Consider the following 10,570-nt stretch of genomic DNA (forward strand, 5'->3'; position numbering starts at 1 on the left):
GTGTTTCAGGATAGATCTTGTAGATCTTGAAATGTTCATTTTGACGATGAATGCGACACCATTCCTCTTCAATTCATCATTCCCTGCATAGTAGACCATATGATTGTCTGATTCAAAATGACTAATACCAGTCCATTTCAGCCCGCTAATACCAAGGATATTGATGTTCACGTGCTCTATTTCAGTTTTGATGATTTCCAATTTTCATAGATTGATACTTTATACATTCCATGTTCCAATTATTAATGGATGTTTGCAGCTGTTTCTTCTCATTTTGATTCATACCATATCTGCAAATGAAGGTCCTGAAAGCTTTACTCCATATCATTAAGGTCAATTTTACTTTCATGTGGCAAGTCTTTCCCGGTCGTATTTTGAGTGCCTTTCATCCTAATTGGCTCATCTTCTGGCACAATATCAAACAATGTTCTGCTGCTATTCATAAGGTTTTCACTGGCCAATTTTGTGTGTGTGTGTGTTAGTGAAAGTTTACACAGAAAGTTAAGTTCCCATTTAACAATTTTTGTACAACTTGTTCCATGACACTGGTTGCATTTTCCACAATGTGTCAACATTCTCATTATTTCCATTCTGTTTCCATTAATCTAGCTTCCCTGCCTCTTCTTACCTTTTCATCTTTGTTTAGGGTAAATGTCGACCATTTGATTTCATATGGTGGATTAACTTAAGGGAGCACAGTACTCACTGAAAATATTGTTTATTTTATAAGCCAGTCTCTTATTCTGCTGAAAGATGACCATCGGGAATGGCTTCAGTTCCAAGTTCAAAAGGTATCTTAGGGCAGTAGTCTCGGGGGTTCCACTAGTCTTTCTAAGTCTAGTAAGTCTGGCCTTTTTTAGGAATTTGAGTTTTGGTCTACATTTTTCTCCTATTCTAACTAGGATCTTCTGTTGTGTCCCTGGTTAGAACTGTTTAAGTTGAGAAAACTAGAATTTGAAGAAATAACTTCTGTAGAAAAATAATTTTATTGCTCATACTTAACATTCAATCTTTTACTAGCAGGCATACATTGCAAACTAATTTGGGGATTAAAAAAGAACTATAAACATTTTATACCATAATTAGCTATTTTATCATATTTTTTAGTTCCCTTAAGACCTTAAGTTATACTTTTTATAATACATTTTTATGACAGTACAGTTTTTATACAGAGTATTAAAGGAATTCATTATGTTTGAAAGGAGGTGATTGGCTCTGATTAGTACCAGCTCATTTCTAATGTTTTGAGCCTTTCCAGGAGGTGTTGGCCTTTCTGCCATTAATGCAATGTCTCCTGCTTTTTTTCCTGCATGTTGAATAGCAGTTTGGAGAAGATGAATTTAGAGTTCACCACCACCAGTCATGTAACAAATTCCTGCAGATCAAAGAGCTGAACAAAACACACAGAGGGAAACGGCTTACACACAGAGGAAAACGGCTTACAGCATGCTTTTTTTTTTAGAAGTTGCTAATTGGCCATGAGTGTTCTATTCCTTACTATTTTTGAAGATTAAGTCCTCAATTCAGGAGTTTATGTTGTTCTTTTGGTGGTTTTTATCTAGGACAGGAGAACAGGACAGTGTTTTTGCCAGTTATGAGTTATTAACTGATTCTAACATGTTATTTCACTTCCTCCCAATGTGAATAAGCTGATGTTCCCATGAGAACACTGCTGTGTGTATTTTTTTTTCTCTGTAATGTATGCACACTTAATATTGGGCTAGAACACCGCTCTGCAGTTAAAGATCTCAATGGAATCAGCAATTTGGGGGCTGTTAATTTAGTGCTTTCATGTCTTTTGAGAAGTAGGACTACATTCCTTAACCATCCTAATACATCTGTGAAATCCTGAAATCCCAAAAAGTTTGGCAAAATTTTTGATGAACGTGTTCAGTGACATTCTCTTTCTTTCCCAGGATTGATAAGAAAACCTCCCCTGTAGCACATGCTATTAAATTAGATATGTTCTTTGGTTATGGCCAATTCTGGCTCCACTCCCACCTCACCATAGGATTTGTACCTTCCTCCTCTGCTCTCAATGCAGCTGTCACCTGGTGGGTGACCAAAGAGGTTGGGGGTGGAAGGGGAGTGGAAAGAAGGTGGTCCCTTTGAAGCTCAGGCGTATAAATCAGCCTTAGGCCCTATTCCCCTACCTGACCCTTAGTCCCATGCACCAAGGCAAAGGCTCATAATCTTTCTCTTTCTCCTCCCCACAAACACATCCCTTTGAAACCTTTTTTCCCTTGCACAGGGCAGCCATTCACTTGAATTTGACTTTACCTAAAGCAGCAGGGAGCAAGTAGGAACAAAACTTCTTTTTCTGCCCAGCCCAGAGCCCTGTGGGCCTCTCTCTGGGCTTCATATCCCCTTTAGGGATGAATAAAAATAAATGTACCTTTCTTGTTTTGGTGTGGAGCTAAGAGTCTAGTCGTTGTTGTCGTTAGGTGCTGTTGAGTCGGTTCCCACTCACAGCAACCCTGAGTACAATAGAATGAAACACTGCCCAGTCCTGTGCCACCCCCACAATCACTACTGTCAGAAAGGAAGAGGAAACCCATTACATTTTGTATTTAACTTCTGTGGTGTGGGCTGTATCAGTTTGCTTTAGTCCTAAAAAGATAAAGAAGATCCAGTGTTTATGGCCACTTGAGGGAAAAGGGAGGAGATTCATGTTGCTTTTTCTTTTACACTTCATGTTTAAAAAAAAAGAAGAGAAGTGGGTGTTTCTTGTGTTATCACTCTCTTGGTCCGGAACCTTGCTGAGGTAGTACTGGTTTAGGCCGGCTAAGGGAAACCCTGGTGGCGTAGTGGTTAAGTGCTACGGCTGCTAACCAAAGGGTCTGCACTTCAAATCCACCAGGCACTCTTTGGAAACTCTGTGGGGCAGTTCTACTCTGCCCTATAGGGTCGCTATGAGTCGGAATTGACTCGATGGCACTGGGTATGGTTTGTTTGGTTTAATGTAAGTGCTCCTAAACCTTCTCCCACAATGCAGGCTGACTTGGTATTCCAGAAACATGGTTTGGTTGGTTTCGACTTCAGTTTTACAGGTCTGCATGGTCTCTGGTTTCAGCTGGCCAAGGAAGTGGAAGGGTGGAAATACCAGATAAGCACTCCGTCAGGTAGAGGTCCCAGGTGGCACAGGAGAAATGCTGATGCTTGCCCTGAAAAGTTTCTGCTGGGCTGTGGTCGTTTAATATTTTTACCACCAAGTATTCTAAAGAAAAATCTTTTCCTACCATTTTGGTTACAAGGACAGATGTGGGTCTCTGACAGGCTTAAGTTTTAGTACAGGCTTTGCATCTAACTAGATATATGCCTTTCTCACAGTGCTTAGGAAACACTGAGCTTCTGTTAAGCATAATGGAAAACTTTGGGAGCAGTTAATAGTGATGGTTGAACAACATGATGAATATAATTAATGGCGCTGAACTGTACCTGTGAAGATTGATGAAATGGCAAATGTTTTGTTACATATATATTTGCTACAATAAAAAAAATAACATTAAACAGGACATTAACTAAAGAAAGCAGAGAAATATATATATGTATTTTGCTTTCTTAGTTAATGTCCTATTTAATGTTTTTGTTTTTATTGTAGTAAATGTATATCTTTGGACAAGTATTTAATCTATCTTGACTTCAGTTCCTCAGCTGTGAAGTGGGAATGGAGTTAGTGCCTAGGTAGAGCAAATGGTTAAAGCACTCAACTGCTAACCAAAAGATTAGCAGTTCGAGTCTACCCAGAGGCACCTTGGAAGAAAGGCCTGCCCATCAACTTCTGAAAAATCAGCCACTGAAAACCCTGTGGAGCTCAATTCTACTCTGACATACATGGGATTGCCATGAGTTGGAGCCAACTTGACAGCAACTGGTAAAGTAGGGGTAATAATGATAGCTACATCATAGGGATATTATGAGCGATAAATAAGATGATAAATGTAAAGGGCTTAGCATACTACCTGGCACATAGTTAGCACTTAGTAATCTTCATTATAATTGCTATTGCCTTAGTTCTTTATTGAAGACTGCATACAAGGAAACCAGTGTGTAGTGAAGAGACTGCAGGAGGGGAGGGACAAGCCCCAGTAAAAGCTGAACCACCTTTTCATCCTCATCCCCCAAATGGAGAGCTGGTTTGGGCTCACCTAGACCATAATGTCCCTGTGAGAAGGCTGGAGATCCTGAGGGATTTGGTCATCTTCCTCAGATGATAGGAGTTAGAATAGGTCTGAAGAACTGGTACCCAGGCCAATCCTAGGATTTCATAAACTCCAAGGAAGGCTGTAAAAAGAGCTTGGGGGCAGTGTCTGGTCTCTACTAACTTCACAAGGGGGAAGGAGAACCAAGATCAACAACCAAGGCTGATTCCTGTGAGGCAGAGGTCAGGCATGCCTCCCCTCTCCGCCATCTTTACCAATTCTGACACCAACCATCCCTCCCATAGCACTCTTTACTGGGTTTGATAATTCACTGCAATGGCCACACGGAACTCACAGACTATACTCACAATTTATGGGTTTATTAGGGAAGTAACAGTTACAACTCAGGCTCAGGAACACTCAGGATATATTTCTTCCATCATAATAGCTTCTTCTCAGCTGTGCTTGCAAGCACACCTCTCCCTGGCTCTAGACCTCTGCTCACAGGCACTCAGCTTTCTCTTTCCATGGGCCAGGAAGCCCACTGAGTCGTCTCCTGCTGCCAGGTCTCTGTTGCTGGGCCTCTCCTGCTGGTCCCTCCTTCCTTGGTGGTGGTGGGGTTCTCCTCTCTGCTCTGGAATTGGCTCTCTTCTAAGGCAATACTGACCAGTCCTCTCGGTGGGCCACAATTACCACATAGTCCTGCCCAGTCACCTGGGTAGAAGTTAAAAGACCATGGCTCGAAAGGCCACACACAAAAGTAATTGCACCGCAAGGCATAAGCAACAGCAGAAGCAAAACCTTATGGTGCCTGGTATTTGGCCTCTGCCCCCATGACTGATCCAGTGACTGCAGGTGCACAGCCCCCTCAGTCAACTCGCAAGGCCTCTGCAGGCCACATCCACTTCATTCTTTTTTCAGTTTTGTTTATTTATTTATTTTTATTGTGGTAAATATATATATGTAACAATATTTGGCATTTCAACAGTCTTCACACGTACAGTTCGGTGACATTAATTATGTTCATCATGTTGTTCAACTCTCACTATTACCTGTTCCCAAATTATACATACCATCACCCTTACCAGAAGCTCCGTGTCCCCTAAGCATTGTCTTCCTTTCCTCCTTCATCCCACCCACCCTAATAACAACTAGTAAACTTTGATCTCTACATGCTTGCCTGTTCTAGATGTTGCATACAAGTGAGATCATACAATATTTGTCCTTTTGTGACTGACTTATTTCACTCAGCATAATGTTTTCAAGGTTCATGTTGTAGCCTGTATCAGGATTTCATTTCTCTTTATGGCTGGTAGTATTCCATGATACATATGTTTTTTTATCCATTCGTCTGTGGAGGTACATTTAAGCTGTTTGCATTTTTTGGCTATTGTGAATAGTGCTGCAGTGAACATGGTGGTACAAGTATATGTTTGTGTCCCTGCTTCAGTTCTTTTGGGTGTATGCCTAGGAGTGGAGTTGCTGGATCATATGAGAATTCTGTTTAACCGCCAAAACTTTTTCCACAGCAGCTGTACCATTTTTCAGTTTCACCAGCAATGGATGAGAGCATGCCTGCTTTCTTAAGGCTGGGAATCAGAACCTGAATGGCCTGTGTTGGGTAGGGGAGGCCAAGTTCATGGAGTGTACCCATGCCAGTGTGTTGCAAGGACTCCTGAACAAATGCCTGCTTTGAAGAGATGAGACCCAAGTCTATGTGCCTCACTCAAAAGAAGGAGCACACAGCAGCTCTGCTTATTGATTGCATGGCCTAGATCTTTGTCAGTTTTCTTTTGGCATTCAATAGCCATACCTTTGTTTAAGATTTTTTTTTCTTCATTTTAGACTTATCCCCTAGTTCTTTATTTCCATACCTAGTTGATACCTCGTGCTACCTCTTCACCACTATTCCACTCTCGTCGCTTCCCCACCACTCACAGCACCAGAAGGATTTGGAAGAATACATTTCCTCTCTGGCTTGTTTATGCTGAATTTATATTGATTAATTTTTGACCAAATATTCTAGAGGTTTCAATTTGGCTAACCTAGAAAGTTGAAGAAAATATCAAGACTCATTATCAATTCCTTTTGATAGCATTTATGTCCTTCAAATGATCGTGGGGCGATCTTGCAAAAGGACCTTTTGGGGACAATAAGGGCTTGTCTAGATTACTGAAAGATTGAACTTACCTCTCAAACTATAGTTGTGATTTGTTGTATTGCAGGGAGAAAATATCAGATACACAAAAAGATTGGAAATTCTTTGAGGTGAGTCATTTATGTTTTAGGCTTTTCTCTTTGATATGAGACAAAGTGTAGCAATGGCCAATAGCCATTTGTCAGTCATTTATTTTTAGTGAATGTCCTTTCTAAAAAGGATGCTAACAAGGTATATGCTAGACCCTAAATTTTTGGTCCGATTTTCCTTCAGCCAAGGTGAGTACATGTACGGTTTTCCACAGCTTACTGGAAATATTGAGAAATTGGGCCATCTGGGTTCAAGTCTACTTAGCAGTGTCATATGGAGTCCCTGGGTGGTGAAGCAGTTAAGCACTTGACTACTAACTGAAACGTTGACAGTTCAAACCCACCCACAGGAGCCTCGGAAGAAAGGCCTGCTTCTGAAAGATCATAGCAATGAAAACTCTATGAAGTGCAGTTCTACTCTGCACACGTGGGGTCGCCATGAGTTGGAATTGACTTGATGGCAGCTGCTTTCGTTTGGTTTTAACAGCGTTATACAGATAGGTGGGAGCTTTTCATATCATTGCTGTGGATTATGAGTCTCGTCCATCTTCTGTCCTAGTCCTTTTACACTTTCTGTGCATACATAGCCTGGATTGTCTTCCGACGTCAACACTTGACTGACATCGAAGAAGAAATAGGGAGACTCTTTCGTAGCAATATGTTCAACATTCCTCGAAGGAAGCGTGAGGATGAAGAATCAGGGGGAGAAAAGAAACGCATGACTTTTGTGCAATTCAGGTACGACCTTTTGATGCTTTCCTAAACTCAAGGGCATTTCTAGAAAACAGAATGATATAAACTAAATGTCATCTCCCACCCACAGGAGAATGATGGCAAAGCGCCCAGCAATTAAAAAAGCCATTAACATGCGCTCTCCCGTCTTGTCGACTCTGCTGCCTTCTCCCAGGGAAAAAGCTCAGAATATCTTTGAGAAAAAGTTTCACCATGGAAGCATCAAACTTCAAGCCAAGATCCAAAAGCACTTAGAGAGCCTGGACACTGTAGCCATGCCAGTGTAAGTGGCCTGAGAAGAGAAGCTGAAGAGCCCTGAGGTTCACTTCCTAGGTCAGGCCAGGGAGGAGCAGGGTCAGACCTATGCCTCTGTCAGAAAGTTGAACAAAGATGAAAACACCTGTCTTCCTACCTAGCTTCTGCTCCCCTCCATCTGTTTTCTCTCTGGATATCTCTAGGTATACCCATCTAGACTAGACAATAAATGCTAGAAAGTTATGCTAGATTCCAAATAATTCTAGTTTGGAGGAGTGAGTAACAGACTTTTTAAGGCCAAAGTTTCCTATTATAATAATCATCTTTGGGCAGTGAGGGAAGGCCCTGTAAAAATCTTGCTGTGGGTTGAGTTTTTGGACCCATATCTAAGACTACAGGGATGGCTCATGGAAAACAGGCAGAGCTGTTTAGTATACACAGCTTTAGTATACACACATACACAACCATACACCTCGTTGCTTGAGCTGTACCAATAATTCTTTTCACAGAGTTGGCATCTTAGGGGAACCTCGATGTCTGTTTAACCCCCATACCCTTCAACCTCTTGAACTAGAAGAAACCGCAAAAACGCCTGGGAGACATTTTTCTGTGGTAGAAAGAAGTAACACCAGGGTTCGGGGCACACTGGACTTTGCCTTAAGAACACTATCCTCTCAAGTAACACTCTAAATAATCTAGTACATTCCATTTCCATAATTAAGTCACTGTATTTGAAGTAAACTACTTTGAATTAATACTTTATGTAAGTCTAATATTTGTTGTTATTGTTAAACTTTTAAAATAGTTCAAATTATTTTGTTTAAAGTTCAAAAATAGGCTATTGAAGAATTCTAGAAAGCTCTTAAAAAGCTCATTTTCCTATTTCTAGTAGTTTCCATTGTTATTTATTTACTTCTTTGGCTTCTGTGTGACTAGAATAATGTATTAGAACATTCACTCAGTGGACTAGTAAAGAAACATTCTGTTCATTCAGATTTCTTAGTTCATCTTCGCCTTCTGAGAGGACATCTTTGGTGGTATTGAAAACAAAATTTCATAATCCAAAAGGCAAATTAAAACTTTCTTAACATTAAATCAGAAACCCTGGTGGCATAGTGGTTAAGTGCTACGGCTGCTAACCAAAGGATCGGCAGTTCGAATCCGCCAGGTGTTCCTTGGAAACTCTGTGGGGCAGTTCTACTCTGTTCTGTAGGGTCGCTATGAGTCGAAATCGACTCGGCGGCACTAGGTTTGGTTTGTTTTTGGTTTTAACATTAAATCTACTCCTATGGCTAAATTAATGTCCCTGGGTGGTGTAAATAGTTAACGTACTCAGTTGCTAACCAAAAGGTTGGAAGTTTGAGTTCACCCAGAGGGGCCTCTGAAGAAAGACCTGGCAATCTACTTCTGAAAAACCAGCCATTGAAAACTCTGTGGAGCATGGTTCTACTCCGATACACGTGAGGTCACCATGAGTCAAAGTCAACTCAACAGCAAGTAGCTTTTTTTTTTTTTTATGGCTATATTATTATTGGCATTGTGATACAAAGTATATTCATTTACAAGCCTTTTAGGGTATATGTCTCATTTATTCTTTCATTTATTCAATTAACAACAAATATGTCATAAGTCTCTAGTCCATCGAAAAGCCCAGGGTAGGTTATGTAGGAAAAAAGATCATCAACCTGGAGGATATGGTCTGTGTAATAGAGAAGATAAGTAAAATACATGCTTGGTCACAATACAATATTGAATAAGTTAGAGGGTGTAAAAGAGGCAAATATAATACAAGGTGCTCTGAGAGGACAGAGCAATAGAGCGGTCACTTCCAGGGGCACCAGAGAGTTCTCGTTTGAATTTGGCTTGGTAGGGATTGGATGGTACTGAAGGGGGCCTTCCAGTCAGAGGAAGAAATGTGCCAAGGAACAGAGATGAAAGGTGTGCCCTGTGATTGGTGCATGGCAAGAGCACAGGCTATGTGATGGAGAGCAATAAAAGAGCAGGTTGGAGAGGTCAGCTGAGTCCCTGATGTCCAGCAAGGGAGTTAGTTAGATTTTGTTTAGTAGGCAGTGAAGATTATGAATAGCTGATAAAACCAGTTCACAAGATGGAATACAAATCTGCTGATTACAGAATATGATCATTCTAAGAGCTCAATACAGGGATGGCATTTAGCCAACTAAAACAACTGGACTGAAGTTGCCTTTCTGTGACCGCAGGTTTATCCTCAAATGTCCAAATCCTCCTTTTAGCATTTTGGATCATATAAAAACCTGGGCACCTTTCCCAGATCTAATAACAAGGGCAGGGGAACACCAGTCCAAACCTATGGATGATGTAGGGCAGCTTCTGTTGAACATGCATTCTGTCTTCACATTCTGACCCTTTTTTATTCAGGTCAGCCCCCATTACAACTCCTGTTAAAGCCACAAAGATTTTCCGGATTATCAAAACCATGGATTATCAGCCAACTTTGTTGGACCTTTTATTTATGTGGAGAATTTGGTTGTAATGAACTTTGTCATAACAGATTTTCATCGAGAGTATGTTGACATGTTTGTTTTTTAGTCAGTATTTTAAAAATAAAGTCTGGTTATGCTGGGACTTTGGTAACTATCTTTACTAGTACACAGGGCTTTTCTCTCTGCACTGTGGGGCTTTGGTTCACTTCATTTATTCATTCTACAATTACTGTATCCCGACTTTGTGCTAGGTGCCATGTTAGGTTCTGGGAATTCAGTGGTGGACAAAATATAGACTGCCCTGTCATGGAACTGACAGTCTTGGTGGAAGACGGACATAAAACAAATACTTAATCAAAAAGTGAATTAATTGCAATGGTGATAAGTGCTGCAAAAGAGAAAAAGATGATGCTATGAGAGTATCCAAGAAGAGACCTGATGGTATATGAGGGATTGTCAGGGAGAAAGGGAAGTTATCCCTGAAGAATTGACATTTAAACCTGAGACTTGAAGACACATAAAAGTTTGAGAGGTGGGAAGTAGGGATGGGAATATTCCTGGCTATATTCATTATTTATTGCTGCAAAACAAATTACTACAAAACTTGGTGGCTTAAAACAGCAACGTTTATTATCTCCCAGTTTCTGTAGGTCAAGAATCTGGGAGCAGCTTAGCAGTATCCTCTGGCTCAGAGTCTCTCAAAAGGCTTCAGTCAAAGTGTTACCCTTGGCT

The 10,570-nt window shown here is 40.7% G+C and overlaps 1 protein-coding gene across 9 annotated transcripts in view; it reads left to right on the plus strand.

The window, feature by feature from the left end:
• Positions 1-10,367, plus strand: part of PPP1R36 (protein phosphatase 1 regulatory subunit 36) — a 48,610-nt gene extending 38,243 nt beyond the window's left edge. For 8 of the 9 annotated variants that reach the window (XM_049898238.1, XM_049898231.1, XM_049898232.1 and 5 more), the window contains 4 exons: positions 6,368-6,410; positions 6,949-7,127; positions 7,213-7,404; positions 7,886-9,864. In XM_049898238.1, the coding sequence (XP_049754195.1) occupies positions 6,368-6,410; positions 6,949-7,127; positions 7,213-7,404; positions 7,886-8,066 (595 nt within the window). In that variant the 3' untranslated portion in view covers positions 8,067-9,864. Of the gene's footprint in view, positions 1-6,367; positions 6,411-6,948; positions 7,128-7,212; positions 7,405-7,885 lie in introns of all 9 variants that reach the window. The other variant, XM_049898235.1, reaches the window with a different exon arrangement.
• Positions 10,368-10,570: the final 203 nt, after the last annotated feature.

This window comes from Elephas maximus, chromosome 10 (genome assembly GCF_024166365.1).
Source record: "Elephas maximus indicus isolate mEleMax1 chromosome 10, mEleMax1 primary haplotype, whole genome shotgun sequence".
In the NCBI taxonomy this organism is placed as follows: domain Eukaryota; kingdom Metazoa; phylum Chordata; class Mammalia; order Proboscidea; family Elephantidae; genus Elephas; species Elephas maximus.